At 56.7% G+C, this 15,548-nt stretch overlaps 7 protein-coding genes across 7 annotated transcripts; all 7 read right to left on the reverse strand.

Moving 5' to 3' along the window:
- Positions 1–217: 217 nt before the first annotated feature.
- LBRM_34_2740 (conserved hypothetical protein) lies at positions 218–1,882 on the reverse strand (the record flags this gene model as incomplete). Its single annotated transcript, XM_001568330.2, has 1 exon — positions 218–1,882. One exon carries the CDS (start codon positions 1,880–1,882, stop codon positions 218–220), a length of 1,665 nt encoding a protein of 554 aa, XP_001568380.2.
- Positions 1,883–2,405: 523 nt separating this feature from the next.
- LBRM_34_2750 (putative aminotransferase) lies at positions 2,406–3,776 on the reverse strand (the record flags this gene model as incomplete). The annotated part of the gene is made up of 1 exon (XM_001568331.1): positions 2,406–3,776. One exon carries the CDS (start codon positions 3,774–3,776, stop codon positions 2,406–2,408), a length of 1,371 nt encoding a protein of 456 aa, XP_001568381.1.
- A 1,608-nt stretch (positions 3,777–5,384) lies between these two features.
- On the reverse strand, positions 5,385–7,049 carry LBRM_34_2760 (conserved hypothetical protein; the record flags this gene model as incomplete). Its single annotated transcript, XM_001568332.1, has 1 exon — positions 5,385–7,049. One exon carries the CDS (start codon positions 7,047–7,049, stop codon positions 5,385–5,387), a length of 1,665 nt encoding a protein of 554 aa, XP_001568382.1.
- Positions 7,050–8,480: 1,431 nt separating this feature from the next.
- LBRM_34_2770 (conserved hypothetical protein) lies at positions 8,481–8,942 on the reverse strand (the record flags this gene model as incomplete). The annotated part of the gene is made up of 1 exon (XM_001568333.1): positions 8,481–8,942. One exon carries the CDS (start codon positions 8,940–8,942, stop codon positions 8,481–8,483), a length of 462 nt encoding a protein of 153 aa, XP_001568383.1.
- A 546-nt stretch (positions 8,943–9,488) lies between these two features.
- LBRM_34_2780 (conserved hypothetical protein) lies at positions 9,489–11,711 on the reverse strand (the record flags this gene model as incomplete). The annotated part of the gene is made up of 1 exon (XM_001568334.2): positions 9,489–11,711. One exon carries the CDS (start codon positions 11,709–11,711, stop codon positions 9,489–9,491), a length of 2,223 nt encoding a protein of 740 aa, XP_001568384.2.
- Positions 11,712–12,467: 756 nt separating this feature from the next.
- LBRM_34_2790 (conserved hypothetical protein) lies at positions 12,468–12,893 on the reverse strand (the record flags this gene model as incomplete). Its single annotated transcript, XM_001568335.1, has 1 exon — positions 12,468–12,893. One exon carries the CDS (start codon positions 12,891–12,893, stop codon positions 12,468–12,470), a length of 426 nt encoding a protein of 141 aa, XP_001568385.1.
- An 806-nt stretch (positions 12,894–13,699) lies between these two features.
- On the reverse strand, positions 13,700–15,097 carry LBRM_34_2800 (conserved hypothetical protein; the record flags this gene model as incomplete). The annotated part of the gene is made up of 1 exon (XM_001568336.1): positions 13,700–15,097. One exon carries the CDS (start codon positions 15,095–15,097, stop codon positions 13,700–13,702), a length of 1,398 nt encoding a protein of 465 aa, XP_001568386.1.
- Positions 15,098–15,548: the final 451 nt, after the last annotated feature.

Genomic DNA, 15,548 nt, shown 5'->3' on the forward strand with positions numbered 1-15,548 from the left:
CGATGTCCCCCACATTGGTGCGTCGTTGATTCCTTCTCAGTTCTTATTCTCGGCTTCTGAAAATGGGCTTGCAGAGTCGCCAGTGTACCAGCAGTGATACACGTGGAGGGTAGAGGAGGAGTGGTGGGTTTGGAGGATGAGGTGGTGGTAAACATGGAAGGAGTCCTCTGTTCTTCACCCAAGAACATGCACAAGTAGCATGCGGCGCGCAATTGCCTCATGGGGGCACATTGCGCAGTGCCGCCGCTAGATCCCACAGAGTAGCGAGTGAAGACAGCTCCACAACGTGAGCTGAGCCCTCGTTTGAGTGGCGTCGCACGCGCAGCGGCCAGCCGCTGTGCGGCGAGGTGATGCTTGTTGGTCGGGGTAGCACGGAGGCGAGTGTAGTGGATCTGGGAAGTCGGCACCATTCCCGCACGATCGGCCTCATCGTAGAGAGCTGTGCAATAGGATATGTTGTCACTGAGGGCACTAAGCGAGGTAATTGGCACTTCACATCACCCGCTCTTAACGGAGCCTCGCCATCCGCTTCATGGCGAGGCAGCTTCAACGGTGGAGACCCCACGAACTCCCTCGTAGCCCCGTCGCCTGAGGTGATATTCCGTTTCTCTTCGGAGTCAGCTACTTTCGAAGTCCCGTTCACGACACATTCCAGCTGGTCGTCAAGAAGTCGCATCAGCTGGGCAGGTCGACGACTTCGCGCGTGCGAGAGCGCCTCCTCATCTGTTCCCAGCACGGTCCGCTTGTAAAGGTCCGCACCTCCAAGGCCGAAGCGCATGCTCTTGGTAACATGAAGGTTGTAGACGTCTCTAGATGCCAACGACTGCACCACTCGCTTCCGCACGGCCTCACACGTATACTGGGAAGCGTACACCATGAAAGAGAGGCACAGGGGCTGTAGCGAATCCCCTACCTCTGTGCCTGGCAAAGTGAGAGGTTGTGCTCTTGCAGTTCGCTTGAAGGAGGTGGATTTCACTGCATCGTGCTGTTGTGTCCGCGGCATTCGACGCATGGCAGCGGGCGACTTGGCCAGCACAGAGGCCTTCTGGTTCCCCAGCGGGTTGCAGACCCACGTGAAGGGTGTGTAGGCAGCGCACCACACCTGGTCCTCCTCCCCAGCTTCATTCAGAGATGGTGAGCCCACGACCTCTACCCTCTCAAGGGCTAGGACAAGAGGTTTCGTGCGCCACTGCGTCGCTGCAGAGGCGACGGGTGGCTCGGCGTCGACGTACGCAGCACAGTCATCTCTAGGTGCCATGATGAGCACTAGTGGAAACAAGTCGCGCGCGACGTCTTCAACAGTGGGTCCATGCGTACAGCGACTTTCGCACCCATCAACTTGGTGAGCACGCACCGACTTCCTTGTACGGCACCTGTGAAACAGTCGGAGCTGACCACTTACTAGGTAGACGAAGGAGTCATTGTGTTTATGGCAGCGTAGCACAGGTGGCACCCCTTGGTGAAACACCGCGCGACGCGCATATGCGGCGCGAGGCACCTTCGCCAGTTGGCTCCGATACAACTGCTCCATAACCTCAGCTACATGGTTGACGTAGAGCGCCAAAGAAGCCCCGGCAGCGTCTTCGGCCGCTCCGCTCGGTCCGGGAGAGGTCCGCCCGAGGTCTTCAGACGCGGTACTAGTGGACTGAGCGTGCGCTACCTCCTCGGATGATTTCCCGAGGTGGGCGTCGAGGACTAGCCGCGGCCAGCAGCATGTATGATGTTCCTTGTAGAAGTCGGCGTAGAACTTGAGCTCGTGTACTTCAAGAGACAAATGAGGTGTATCATCTTCGTCCTTCCACGTTGCCGGCGGAGGCACCTGGAGCACCTCCCACGCGTTCGGCCGACTGTGTGGAATACCGCAGAAGGACACGAAGCACATGCGACACAGACGCACGAGTCTACCAAGAGGAGTGGGAAAGAGAAAGGGAGAGTGTGAGGTTTAGGGAGGGGGCATTCTTCCGCTTGGGGCTCCCTCCGCCATTAATCAAACCGTGCAGACACTTCGGAGGAGAAAAAAATTCTGACGCGGGGAGGAGAAAGAGTGTCGTCATCATGAGAGCAGTCGCACTTCTTTGTCACGGAGAGAACGCAATACGCGCCGCGACTTCCTTTAAACGGCGAGTCACTTCGTGCTTCTATGCACAACGTTATTGCCTGTGCGCCGCGAGAATGAGCGCCTCCGTCGTTGAAGCCCCGGAGGTGTAAGTATTACCTTCATTACTTTGCGGTGAGATGTGCGATTACCACGAGAAGCGCACTGGGCGCTGTGCATTTCCTCAACTAGCGCCTCGCCATCATTGCTGTATGTGAGGGCATTACCCAAAGTGCGGAAGGAAGATAGGAGGAATAACAGCGGGCGTGGGAGAGAGAAAGAGAGGGAGAGGGAGGAGGAGACGGTGTTCTTATTCCACCTCGAACTGCTGCGCAGCCCGCCGCGCGATAATCTTACCCGCTCGACGCACGTCATCCATGGTTGTGCTACGCCCAGTGGAGATACGCAGAGTGCCAATGGCTCGATCCACACCTACCTGAACTGCCTTGAGCGGATCAGAGACGACGATCTCGGTTCCCTCATCGATTGTCGAGTGGCAAGCCGAGCCTGCGGATATGCACACCTCATCCCCAGTGGCGAGGATCAGCCGCTGCGCTGATATGTAGGTGACAGGCGATCCTGTTTTCATGTTTGGCACTCGCTTGAAGAGCGCGCAGTTGAGCGTGTTTGGCAGTGCGACCGTGACATCGCCGTTGACAACGAGGCCCATGTCGTGCGTTGCCAGCTCCACTTTCAGCACTCGCAGAAGTTCATCGCGGGTGTCTCGCATTACAGCTGAGAAGCGGTCAATATTTGTGCACGCAAAGCGGAGCGCCTCAGCAATGCCCGCCGCGAGCAGCACGTTCTCCGTGCCAGGCCGGATGCCACGCTCATGGCCGGCGCCGAAGAGGATGTTCTGCACCGCCACACCAGGTTTGACGTACAGCGCGCCGACACCCTTGGGACCGTAGAATTTGTGTCCGCAGACAGAGAGGAAGTCCACGTTTGTGTCCTGCACATCCACCGGCACCTTACCCAGTGACTGGGCGGCGTCTGTGTGAAAAAGACACGCCGCCCCACAGAGCTCCTTTGTTAGGCGGCACAACTCTTTGATGTCGTTGACGGCACCAATTTCGTTGTTCGCAAACATGACAGAGACGAGAGCGACACACGTGGGGCCACCAGGGAGACCGTTCAGGACCTTCCGCAGCGACGATGCATCAAGTCGGCCAGTCTGCGGGTTCACTGCAACATGCACCACCTTCACTGTGGCTTGTGATACTGTCTTGGCGCCATCGGTGGTGCTAGCGGTGCCACTAGTCGCTGGGTTGCTGCCATCCATATACCTCAGTACCTCTGCCACGGCAGGATGCTCCACGTTGGAGGAGACGACATAGCGTCTCCGGGGCTCCCTCTGCCGAAGGGCGAGCGTGCCGCCGGTAATGGCGAGGTTGTTGCTCTCTGTTCCGCCCGAGGTGAAGATGATGGACTCCGATGATAGCGCGTTGAGGGCCACCTGCACTTTTTTTCGTGCTTTTTCCAACTCATACTTTGCCGCTAGACCGTAGGGATGTGCTGAGCTCGGATTGCCCCACGTTCCATGTATGCGACAAATCTCCTGCCAAGCCTCCTCACAGAGCGGCGTAGTGGCGTTGTAGTCGAGGTAGATGGGCAGTGGCTCTGTCTGCGGCAAAGGCTGCGGTTTGCGCTTCTTCAGCGGAGGTCCCGGAGCGTTACACATGAGCAAAGATTACGCAAGACCGACAAGCAGTTAAGGATTGGGGAGGGGGGGGGTACTGCCTCAGTGGTACTGGGTGTTTGGGGCTTCGTGGTAACGGCCACCCACACCGCGCGATTACCAGGCCACGTGAAGACACGGAGAGCGGTAGAAGGAGGGGATAGTGAGGGCAAATCATAAAAAGATATTTGAGGTAAGAGGCTCTAGAGGAACGAGGCTCTTTTCTAGAGATTCAGCCAACGTTGCAGTCTCCGCTTCGTTTACACATCATGCAAGACGCCGACTTTGGGAAACATAGCACCATGGGTCCAGCCCAGGCGCAGACGAGGAGCTGAGGCTGAACACCACGTGCAGCCAGCCATTCATTATCCCGCGCATCCTCGAGCGTGACTGCCGCTGTACTCCCTCCTCCCAAGAAAAGAAAAAGAAACTTTCAGCCAACCGTTACACAGTTTGTCGCACTTTCCCTCTTTTAGACGTGTGCTGGCACACATCGTGCAATCGCTGCTAAACTGCTTTGTGGTTCCCTACAAAGAAATTTCATGTGCACGGATGCGCCACTCTGCCCACCAGCCCACTCACGTGTCGCGCTGGTCGGGCTTGTCTGGGTCTCTCTTTTCTATCGGCATCCCTTTAGCAGGCCACCTCGACGGAGTAGACAGGCTAGAAGCTACAGGAACGAAAAGTGGGCGAGTGTGGGCAAGAAGCAAGATGGTAAGGAGAGGGAGTGAGGTGGTTAACCACGGCAACGAAAGAGTCGAGCCACTGCAGCTGCTCAGATACCCGACGACGAAAGGTGCACACCTACACAAAAGGAGATGCGAGGACGTACATCACGCCTCGACACGCAGACACCACTGAAGAACACAACTCTCAGCGTGTGGACTGGGGGTGCTGCTAGGGCAGCCACAACAAAGACAAATTGACCCGGATACTAATGGAGTCTGCGCAGCACTTTTCCTTTCTCCACGTCAGACGGGGGGGGGGAGGAGGACAAGAACACAAACATTAACACACAACAACCACAACCACAACAGCCACCACAACACCAAAAAGGGGAGAAGAGAAGATGCAACACCATTCAGGTTTCATTTTCCCTTCCCTGTGACTGCCACGAAACCGCTGCGGACCCGAGTGGAGGCGAGCAGAGCGCTGCGTCTTTCCCTTCTTCCGATCTTTTCTTCGTTAGAGCAGCAGAAGAATAAGAGAAGAAGAAGAAAAAAAACGACAGACACACCAGCCCTCCCCACTCCACAAAACAAGGGAACAAAGCCAACACAAATGCACTGATACAAGATGAAACACAGGAGGCGGGAGAGAGAGAGAGGGAGGGAGACAGAGCAATGGGGGGACGCACAGGAACCCATGAGGCGTACACAGGACCCACCGCAGCGAGAAAAAAAAAAGAAAAAGTGAAGTTGGCACGCTCGGAAACGGATACAGCCACTGAAAGAGGCCTGGGAAGAGAGAACGAGAAGGTGTCGACAGGAAATCAATCAACATGGCTCGGGATCGAGTTTATGAGAGAGGCTGAATATGTGAAGGAGACAGGTATCCAGAGTTCGGCATCGTTTGCCTCACAGCCAGATCCACTCTCGCCACACGTTTCTCTCATAGCTCATCAGGAAAGAGGGCGGCGAGCTCCTCCCTCACACGCTGTGTGTTTACTGTCGGCAGCTCCGCCGCCACCTCGGCGAGCATTTTCGGCACCTCTGACTTCACCACCTCATCCAGAGTGTCATTCATCGTGATGAAGGTGAGTGTGCCGTCCACGGAGGCAAACGCCTCGGCATTCATCGGAATGTGTGTCAACAATGCCCGTAGTGCCGCCGCTAAGCCGTTGTAGCGAGAGTCACTACGCTCTGATTTAAACTTCTCGGCAGACTTTTTCGTAGGCTCAGTTGCATTGTTTCGTGCGTACATGTCCGCCAACTGCCGCTCGAATGAGTCGGCATCACTAACCTCCTCATCGCCGTCACCCCCATCGTCTTCCTTGTCCCTCAGGAACGGGTCACCGCTCATGTCATGGATGCTATCGATGCCGCCCTGCAGGTCGAGGTCGCGGTCAAGACGACTGCGCTTCTGGCCGCGGTTCGCCGCACGCTGTGCAGCCTTGAGTGCCGCCACCCGCAGCTGGTCCTCACGCTCTGCCTTCAGCTGCTCCGCCGAAACGCCTATGACATGATCCTGCAACCGTGCCTCTAGTTGCAGCTGCTCTGCCAGTGTCATCGGATGGCCGTCCTTGATGCGCCGCTTCATCTCCCGCTCGCGCACTTCGTACTCCTCGCGCACATACTCCTCTTGAATGGTGCGTCCCTTGCGCGGGTGAGCCCAGTCGATAGGCGGCATAGAAAAGTCTGTGTATGGCAAGTTGCGGTGGCGGCTCTCCACCTCGCGCTGGCGGCGTTCCTGCGCGAGGGCAACCTCGATGGAAGCCGCCTCCCCGAGGCGCGCGGTGAGATGCTTCTCCGGCACTGTGGAGGTAATCACAGCCTCAATTTCCATCCCCTCCTTGCCCACCTCCAATGTCTCACCGAGAAGATTCAGTGTGGAGTCCTGCGAGGGCAGCAGCGTCAGAACGTCATTGCCGACGTGCATCGTCATGGAGCCGTCGCTCCAGCGCACTATACGGCTATTGCTCGAAGCTCCCTTGTCAGTGACACTCCACCGCATCACATTCGTTGGGGTGTAGAGCATAAACTTATTGCTTTCCAAGTATGCGCATGTAGACGGGTCGCAAGGACGCGGGTCGGCGTGCAGCGTCTGTCGGTTCGGAAAGATGACCGGCATGTCCAGCAGCCAGGACGGAGTCGCCGCCCTTTTTCGATTCTCGTCCCAGCGCTCCGGCAGCGAACCTTCCAGGAGCGTGAAGGGGACGTGCTGATCGACGCGCAGCACGTCGGCGCCAGCGCTGCCGAAGTACCGCGCACCCTCCTCGTACACTACAACATCCTTGTTCATTTTCATCTCCCGCGCAAGCATCTCAACGGCGTGTCGCTCTTCTTGAAAGAGGTGTAAGTCATCTTCGCGAATGGCACCACCAAAGAGGTCGTGCAGAATGGCGCGTGTATCAATGAGGCCCGGGTCCTTGGCGGCCGCTCGGTTCACCTTCTCTATCTGGAAGATAGGTCCGAAGAGCGCCTGTATCGTGAGCGCCGCGGTCGCCGGGACGTGGGCACCTCCCGGGTGGGCGAGGACGTCATCCTCATCGAATCCCTTGGTCGTCGCCGCTGCTAGAGGAGACGTAGCTGCTGGAATATGCGATGCAGGATCCATTAGGTCTTTCGGCTCTGCTACCACGGGGCACTCCGCGTTTGGGGAATGAGCAGCGTAGATGATCTGAGAACGCAGTACGCACCCAAATTTAAAAACCGAGAGAGAGAGAGAGAGGGCGGAAAGGGAGAGGTATGCTTCACTCTCCGGGGTCGTTACCGAGATGCTGAACCACGAACGACACCACGCGGTGCAGCACACCACCATCACCAGAGACAAGTGTCACACCAATTTCGCGCCTACACAAACACAAGCCCAAAACGACGATGAGCACGACACCACGATCTGCAGGCAATAGTACCGTTGCTGCTCGTGCTCCTTCTTCCGTACCCAGGAGTTTATGATGCTGCCGCGAGACCCCAAAGTGCCAAAATGGCAGGAAAACACGTATGAAAAAAAGGTCAAACGTGCTGGGGAAGGGAGTCTGCTGCCTCTCTGTGATTGCGTTTGTGTGGGTGTGCGAGTGAGTCTTCTCGTGAGAGCAATGCTACAGCACTGATGAAGCTCACAGCAAAGCGTTACACTCCCTCAGCGCGGCCGGGGGAAGGGAGCAGGGGGCGAAGTATCGGCGCCTCACGTGATCAGCGCGAGCAGCAGGCTGAAGCGACCGCAGAAGGACAACCGCCGTCTGAGGTGGTAAAGAGGGTCTGTGAAACCCACGACAACACGGGGGCGCGCTGAAAGTTCAAGCACACATTACCCCCACAGAGAATATGGAAGGAAGAAATAAGCGCAAGGGGCTCGTGTGAGGAAGATAGTAGGACATAGCAGATATGCCGTCTTGATGGAAACGGATAGGGGACTCTGCTAAGAACACGAGTGAAAAGCGAGCTAACGCGGCCGCAACGCAAAAGAGTCAGCGAAAGCAGCGCCTCTCGCGTGAGCAGCGCTCTTGCATACGTTTACGCCATACACTTCTGTACTCGTATCGACTGCATTCCCCACTTCCACTCTGCAGCTGGAAGAGTCATCGTGGGTGTCCTCGGCGAGCGTATTTTTGTTGGCTTGGTTTGGTTGCGGACGAACAACACGCTGTAGGCCTCCAGGCCTCACTGGGGGGGGGGGGTGGCACGCACCAAAGAGTTTGCGCTGAGGTACAATGCTCACAAGTACCTTACACGATCCTGAGCGAGCAAGATGGGCGCAAGAAAAGATTACTCTCACGTCGCAAACTAACAACGTCCGCCCTCTTGCATACTGCAAGGGAGGCCTACACCAAGCTGCAAAAAATCCTACCGACAAGAAAGCGTGTCGCCTGCCAGCGATCCTACCAAGGTTTCCGGCTCTTGTGGCAGACCAGTGGTGAGAGCAGTGTGCTTAAGAGCACGTCGGCACATCTGAAACACATTCACATCGTTGCGGAAAGATTGAGTACGCAACACACACACACACACACGTAACTGTTACTCCCCTTGTTCTCCTCAGTCTCCTTTTTCAGTTGTGCAAGTCCTCGTTTCGGATTTGTGCGCGGATCTTGACGCAACGCTTCTTGCGATCCCATTTGTTGGAGAGACTGTCGCTCACCGCCAGCCCACGCTCGACCATCTTTTCCCTGCGCCTCGCTTGTTTTCGTGTCAGCTGCTTTTTGTTCTTCTTGACAGGGGTGTCCAGGATGAGGTCGCCGACAATGCGCATCGCTTGCTTCACCATAACGCTTCTTGCCGCATCATTGTCTATGTCACGGCTGCTAGCAGCAGCGCGGGCGTTGACTTCTTCCTCTATTTCTCCATTCAGTCGCGCCATCTCTCGGTCAACCTCGTCCTCCAGTTTTTGGGATTGCTGCTCACTGCGGCGCTCCAGCTCACGCTGCGCGCGCTCCACCTTTCGCTTCTGCACCGTCTTGCGGTGCGCTCGCTTCTTCGCCATCTGCTTCAGCTTTCGCACTAGCTTCGTCATGGTTGTAGAGAGGAAGTAGCGAATGAGGAAGCAAATTGGCCCTTTGCGGCTCCGTCTCAGCGTTTTGAAAGAGCGCCTAGCTGCGGCACGGATACGAAGTAAGAGGAAGAATGTATTCTGCGTGTGGGCGTACGTGGGGAAAGAGAAGAGAGACGGGGTCACGTAAGTGCGCGATACCAATGAAGAAATGGGTGCTGCGCACTGAACATTGGCAAGGTGTATTGCAGTTTAACCGCACCAGAGCAAGGAGCAAACGAATGCAGAAGCACACACAACATCCATGGACCGGCACGCAGTAAGACACGCACCACCACGACTGAAGCTGCGGTGGGTACATCAAAGGTTTTGTCGCTTCTGATCCCAGAAGAACGGAGGTCGCAGAACAGACGGATATGTCCAACGGCATCACCCGAGAAACACAAAAAGTGAAAGTACAGTTGGAAGGCAACGTCACCATCTCACAGAGGGTAAATACGCACACACACACACACACACACATGCCAACATGCGTCCCAGGACATAGGCTTGTTAACTCCTCCGCAGTGGTCAGTATCCGTCCATTTTTAGGTGTTTTTTTCGCTGCTTCCGTAGCCACGAGTTGTAGAGAATAGCGGAGGTGTTTGCGGCTCTGTCAGAGGAAATTACATGGGCGGGCATGGAGGGCATCACACGTAGCGTTTCGTTCACGCTGAAAACAGACCCCTTTTCGTTAGCCGCCGAGTTACCCGTTGTATCGTTAAGGGAGGCATCTTCTCGGATCGGTTGAGCGCCCTCAGCGGCCGACGCATCCATGGGAGAAGCGTGTAGCAGTGCTTCAGCAAGGGTAACGGTCTCTATGAGGGCTGCGACGTCCGACGGAGAGTTCGTGAAACCCTCCAAAAGGAGCTCCATGAAACGAAAGCACAGCTTCGGGTTAGTGTGCTCCAGCTTGGCAAAGTGCTCAGTGAGCTCCTCCATAATGGTTGTAGTGCTGGTGATGTCGCGCGGCAGCTGCCGAGTGCGCTGTACACGGTCACGCAGCGCTTTGTAGGTGCTCTGTTGTACACAGGGCGTGGCTAGAGTTGAGGGGTCACTTGACATCACGCATATTCGGTGGTACTGCTCATGCAGAAGTGCGATATCTTGTAGCGCTTGCTTGGTTGCTGCGGCCAACGACGGAGGTGAACTTTGTCGAGGCTGCGTGGTGGCTGCAGCAGTTGGGTCCTTTGATGCACTGCCGTCTAGCAGTGCACATGGGTCAGCTGTTCCTAGAAAAGAATCGACCATCGGTACGAACGCATCCCGAAAACTGCGCGGAGTCGTCCAGGCGAGAACCTGGTGGGATAGGAATACCAAGGTGTCGTCAGCAACCACGCCAGGCAGGTTCGTGTCGGTCGCGTTCATCGTTCGCGAGTGCCGCGCAACCGGCTGCATCGACGAAGGTGAGGCTTCGTTGTTCTTGACAGTCATGACGGCTTCAGCGAGGGTCATGATAGCTGGGGTCGGCTCGCGCACTCTAAGGGGGCGGAGCTTCGCAAAGCATCTGGACTCGAGCAGCATCCCAAGAGTCGGGCGCCGCGCGGGAGAACACTCGAGGCAGCTGCGAATGAGATCGACCATATCCTTCTCCATCTCTGACGGAAGCAGACTAACAAGTTCATGCAGATGACTGCGCACCACGACAAGGCGTTCAGCAGCATTGGTGGCTGTGGAGAGGTCCTTGTGATTTAAGGAGCACAGCTGTAGCATGAGAAGTCCCAATGCCCACACATCAGCAGAGAAAGGAAGCACACCACACGGCACGGATGTACCATCATTCCAGCACGACATTTCGCACATCTCTGGGGCACACACACAAGATCCTCCTTCGCCGGGTACAGATCTCGTTGAGGTGTCTATAGACGCCATGTACGGCAACGTCGTGGTGACTGCCAGTGCAGCACCAGTCGACTTCTCCACTACATCGAGCGCAGCCGCAGCACTGAGAGGAAGCCGAACGCGCACGCATCCCTTCTTCAGGTCCAAGTGGACGCAGTCGAGGGGAATATCAGGGCACAAGACATGCCCGACAGCGTGCAAGTGGAGCAGGAGCTCAGCGAGTTGGCGCGAAATAGCCGCCGCATCCTCCTGCATCTTGCGGTTGCTTCTCTTAATATGCCGCTTCGCCACAGCGTCGGCGTAGTCAGCGAGCGAACAGCCCTCAACGTACTCCTCGACTACTACCAGCGCGACTATCGTCCATGAAGAGGTCAGCGCGGATGCCGTTGGGCCGGCCGGCCGTGTGGGGCCTTCAGTGTCCTGTGCGCTGTCTGCCTCTTTCGCGTGGTTCTCGCGTGGTGGTGGTGTGCTCAGCAGAGACGCTCCGGGCCACGTCTTCACATTGACGCTGTCGGCGCCGTCACTGGCCCACGTTGGAGGGCTCAACACCTGATCCGTGTAGAAGGCATCTATCAGTGCGCGCAGAAAAGGGTGATCCACTTGCCGGCGAAGCCTGATGTTCTGCAGGACGAGATCCAGCGAGGCTGCTTCAGAGGTGGTGGCCGGGTCCTGAAGAGAGGTAGTCAGTGGAATGTAGGTGACCAGTGCAGCGCTTGCGAATGACTTGGAGTGCGACTCACCACTGCTGGCCTCTTTACGTCGTGATACGTCCTCCGTGCCTGGAGGGGTGAGGCATTGGGCACGGTACGTCGCGGCCCGTGCGAAAAGTGCGCCGTAGGAGCCAGGTTCAGCCACCACAGCCCTTTCCAGCCGGTGCTCGCGACCACAGGTGTCGACAAGCACGGCGCTCATGACTCCGCAAACGGCGGAGAGCACCAGAACAGCAGAACAGAATCTGGTAAAGATCGGCACCGGTTTGCGAGCCACACAGGCACAGGACAACCGCTGAGGGGGAGGAGGAAGATCCAGCGTGTGCACCTTCTGTTACATCTGCACACAGCCACATCCACCCACCCACGCTCACATAGACGAGTGCTGCAACGTTGAGTATATGTGGCGGAGATGCGTCGGTGGATAAGGAGAGAAAGAGAGTGTGTAGGGGTGTGGGCTAATAGAGGGGGAGGGGAGCAGTAAACGCATAACCACGTGAAAAACAGACACACCACAGTAGGTCGAACGACACACCATCGACAGCTTTGTGGGGCTCTCAACTGAGAGCCCCACAGGACGCACTATCGGGGACCGGTAGTCCAATGGCAAAGAGCGATGGGCACGAATGCCATTGCAGCCACAGGAATCGCCACGACCGTACTATGTTCTGGTCGCTGGTGTGTGTCTGACCCCGTATCAGTGAGGAGAGAGCGAGAGAAAAAACATGGCTTTTCCTAATGATGTCATGAGGTGCACTTGTTTCCCATCACCACCTCCTCGTCCTTCCCCGTCTTTGTGTCTGGACAAGAGGAAGCTACCGATGGGAAGATTGGGGAATGGTCCTACCTGTGACAACAGCCACCCACTCCCGCAAGGCCATCGCCGAATTCGCGGATGCACGGAACGCACACCCACACAGCTCCTTCAACATCCTCAAGGTCCAGAATGATCCACTACTCATGCAAGCAGCTTTTTGCGTCGGAAGAGTGCCTCCATGGCTTCCTCAAACTCCGTCCCGGTGACTAGCCCACCCTTCTCGTGTCGATACGACGGGTTCCTTGTCACAGTACGAATAAACACCTCCTTCAGTAGCTCAGTCAGGGTCATTTGCACGACCTCCGTGCTCACTGTCTTGTCTGTGAAGAGCGCAACGCGGTAGCCCGTCATTGTCTCTGAGTAGTGCACTTTGTACATAGGCGTGTGCACGGCCCGTAACCCACCGGTCTGAGTAGACGACAACTGCGAGCTTATCTGCTGAAGGGTGTAGATAAAACCAGCGACAAGGCCGTCCTCGCCGTGCTGCACTGCACTGGTGCGCTTCCACTGCTTGCTGTAGATGGTGTCTCCATATCGGTTGAACACGTAGATGGAGTACAGCGTCATGACTCTATTTCAGAGAGAATGCGTACAGGCTCAATAAGGCCAATAACGACTTCAGCAGATCTCCGTAAAGTCGCAGAGAAACAGACACAAAAGGAGAGACACAACGCCGGAGAGGGCAGTTTAGACTACCCTCACTTCTGCAAAGCCTCCGCTTTGTCGATAACAACAAGTAAAATGTGCGTAGCTCATGCCCTGTGAATTCCGCATCTGACAGGTAAATTAGAGAACAACGCAGGCGGCCCACCCTCTGAAACAGCGAAGGGAAGCGGACCGACGCGCGCGGTGTCCAGAGGGGAAGGCGAGATGGGCGAGTGAGACCATCATGACAAAGCAGAAGGAGTACGACAGGTAACAGAGAGCGAGGCGCATGCATAGGGCGGCCATTACATCGCTCTGCGCTCTGAGAGCCTTTCAGCACAAGAGGGGCAAGACAGATCCTACGGAGCCGCTTGTCTACCCCAGCGCTTTCGTTTGTTTAATGACGGGTGCGGGAGAGTAGCCACGGAAGAGAAGATTCTCAACCGCATGACTTCATTACTGGGTGCGTGGGTGTGTTTCTTCTGCAGCTGTAGCTTTACGTTAGAACCCCAGAGAAAAAGAAAGAAGGGTAGCGCGGGATGTGAGAGAGGGAGCAGTCTCACATGTGCGCATGTGCATATCTCTGCGTATGCGGGTACAAGTGTGATGAGTTGTCTGCTGGCCAGCAGGCATCGAAAGAGCAGCTAAAAAGAAGCGAACAACCATGAAGAGGATTGCGAGTGGACACTGGAACTACCAAAAAAAAGTTTTTTTTTTTCCCACAAGGCTCACCTCGGTGGCCGTTGGTAGTTGGTACTGATGTCGCGCTCGTGCGTCAGTGCGTCGCGATCCAGCGACTGGCGGTATTCATCAATAATGTTCGGCACCCAGTCCGGCATCGACTTTTCCTTGAGATTACGTGTCGACATCCACGGTGCGACACGACGTTGGTTCTCACGTCTCACCATCCTCTGCACTCGGCGCTGCTCCGTTTCCATCCAATGGTCATAGTCGCTGCCGCGGTGGCGTGCAAGACGCCGCCAGCGCATGAGCTCATTTGCCTGGTGGGCTTTCTCTCGCTGCTCTGCCTCATCGAGGTTAATATCAGCAGCGCTGACGCGCAGGCGGTTGACGCCAATGTCCACCGAGGCATGTTTTGCCTGCAAGGCTAGCGTGGAGTGCTCCTCCTTTTTCTCCGCCGGCAAGTAATCCCAGTTGCCACGCGGACGAAGAGCGTAGAGCACAACCGACATGGAAATCAGCAAATCGGTGGGCGTGTCGCTCGGCGAAGGAAGGCTGTCGAGGAGCAGTCGCGTGTTTGGCCGTGACAACCTTGTTGCCAGGCGGCGGAGCATGTTGCGCTTGTGGTTCGGGCCGGCAAAGAGAATGTAGCCGCTCTTCGCGTCATCCTCGGCGCTGGAGGGGCGTGTGAAGTGATCAAGGCAGAAGTCGGAAAGCGACGCCTCTCTCACCTGCGATGCGCCGGCGAGGCGGCACGACGACGATGCGGCACCGAAGGACTCCCGCTGCCGAGGCGCCGGAATAGGCACGGCTGCCGCTCCCACCACGCTAGACCGAAAAACGCATCCCACAGGTGCCTCCGGTGCGGCGACAAACCCTGAGTGCGTGTTCACGCCCCCACCATCGAGGTCAGTAGTGTCTGCCTGTGCGGCGTAGCAAAGCGGCAGAAGGTTGTTGCGCTCCACAATGTGATTCAGCAGTCCATACACGTCATCGCCGTCTTCCTCTTTCAACGTGTAGATAGGCACGGCAGTTTGAAAGTGCGCGCCACGAGCAGCGCGAACGACGCGATGGTCGTATAGGTCAGCGCAGTGATTCGTCGCGATGATGGCGTCGTACTGATACCCCGAGGCAGTGCGGAGTAGCGTTCCGAACACGCCAGGGTCACTGACGTTGTCAAGCACAAGCACACGATTAAGCCGCTGATGATTTGCGATGAGCTGCTCCTTCATCGGCGGCGTTGGGATCTCAAAATCACCAACGTAGCCGTCTAGTCCGGACGCAACGGAGGCCGAGACAGACTGGGCCACAAACACGATGTCAGTGGTCTGGCAATCCCGAAAGGACTCCGGGATTGGCTTTCCACACTCCACCATCAGGTGGTGTGGCCGGTACCCGGCTCGGCACAGCTCCTCGATCATCGCCTGACCACCGACGACGAGCATCTGCCGTGCTTGCCGGTACCTCTCGTTGGTGCTAAGCTTCACAAAGTGCTGTACCAGCTTGTGATTCACGTTGTCAATCACCGTTCCCTCCCAGAGCACCTCTTGTTGCAGTTGAAGCAGCAACGCTTTCTGGGCCTTTTTCTTGAGATCGTCTGCCGAAAGGACCGCTGAGGACGATGCGGAGGACGCAGAAGCCGCCCTGCGGCTCGCGCTCACGGGTATTGTGACGTTGCGCTGCGATGGATCCTTGGGCGCAAGTGGATGACGGTACGCAGACTTGCTTATCCGGGCGACGGTGCGCCGATCGCCAATGGAGGACTGGAAATGGTGAGCTGTGCATAGCGCCGATGCCTTCACTAGGGTGAAGGGGTTGATGTGCTGGTCCTCCAGGGCAATTCGAGGTAGTGAATGGGCATATCGCCTCATGACCACCAACCGGTAACTCCTCCTG

Source organism: Leishmania braziliensis, chromosome 35, assembly GCF_000002845.2.
Source record: "Leishmania braziliensis MHOM/BR/75/M2904 complete genome, chromosome 35".
Taxonomy (NCBI): Eukaryota; Euglenozoa; class Kinetoplastea; order Trypanosomatida; family Trypanosomatidae; genus Leishmania; species Leishmania braziliensis.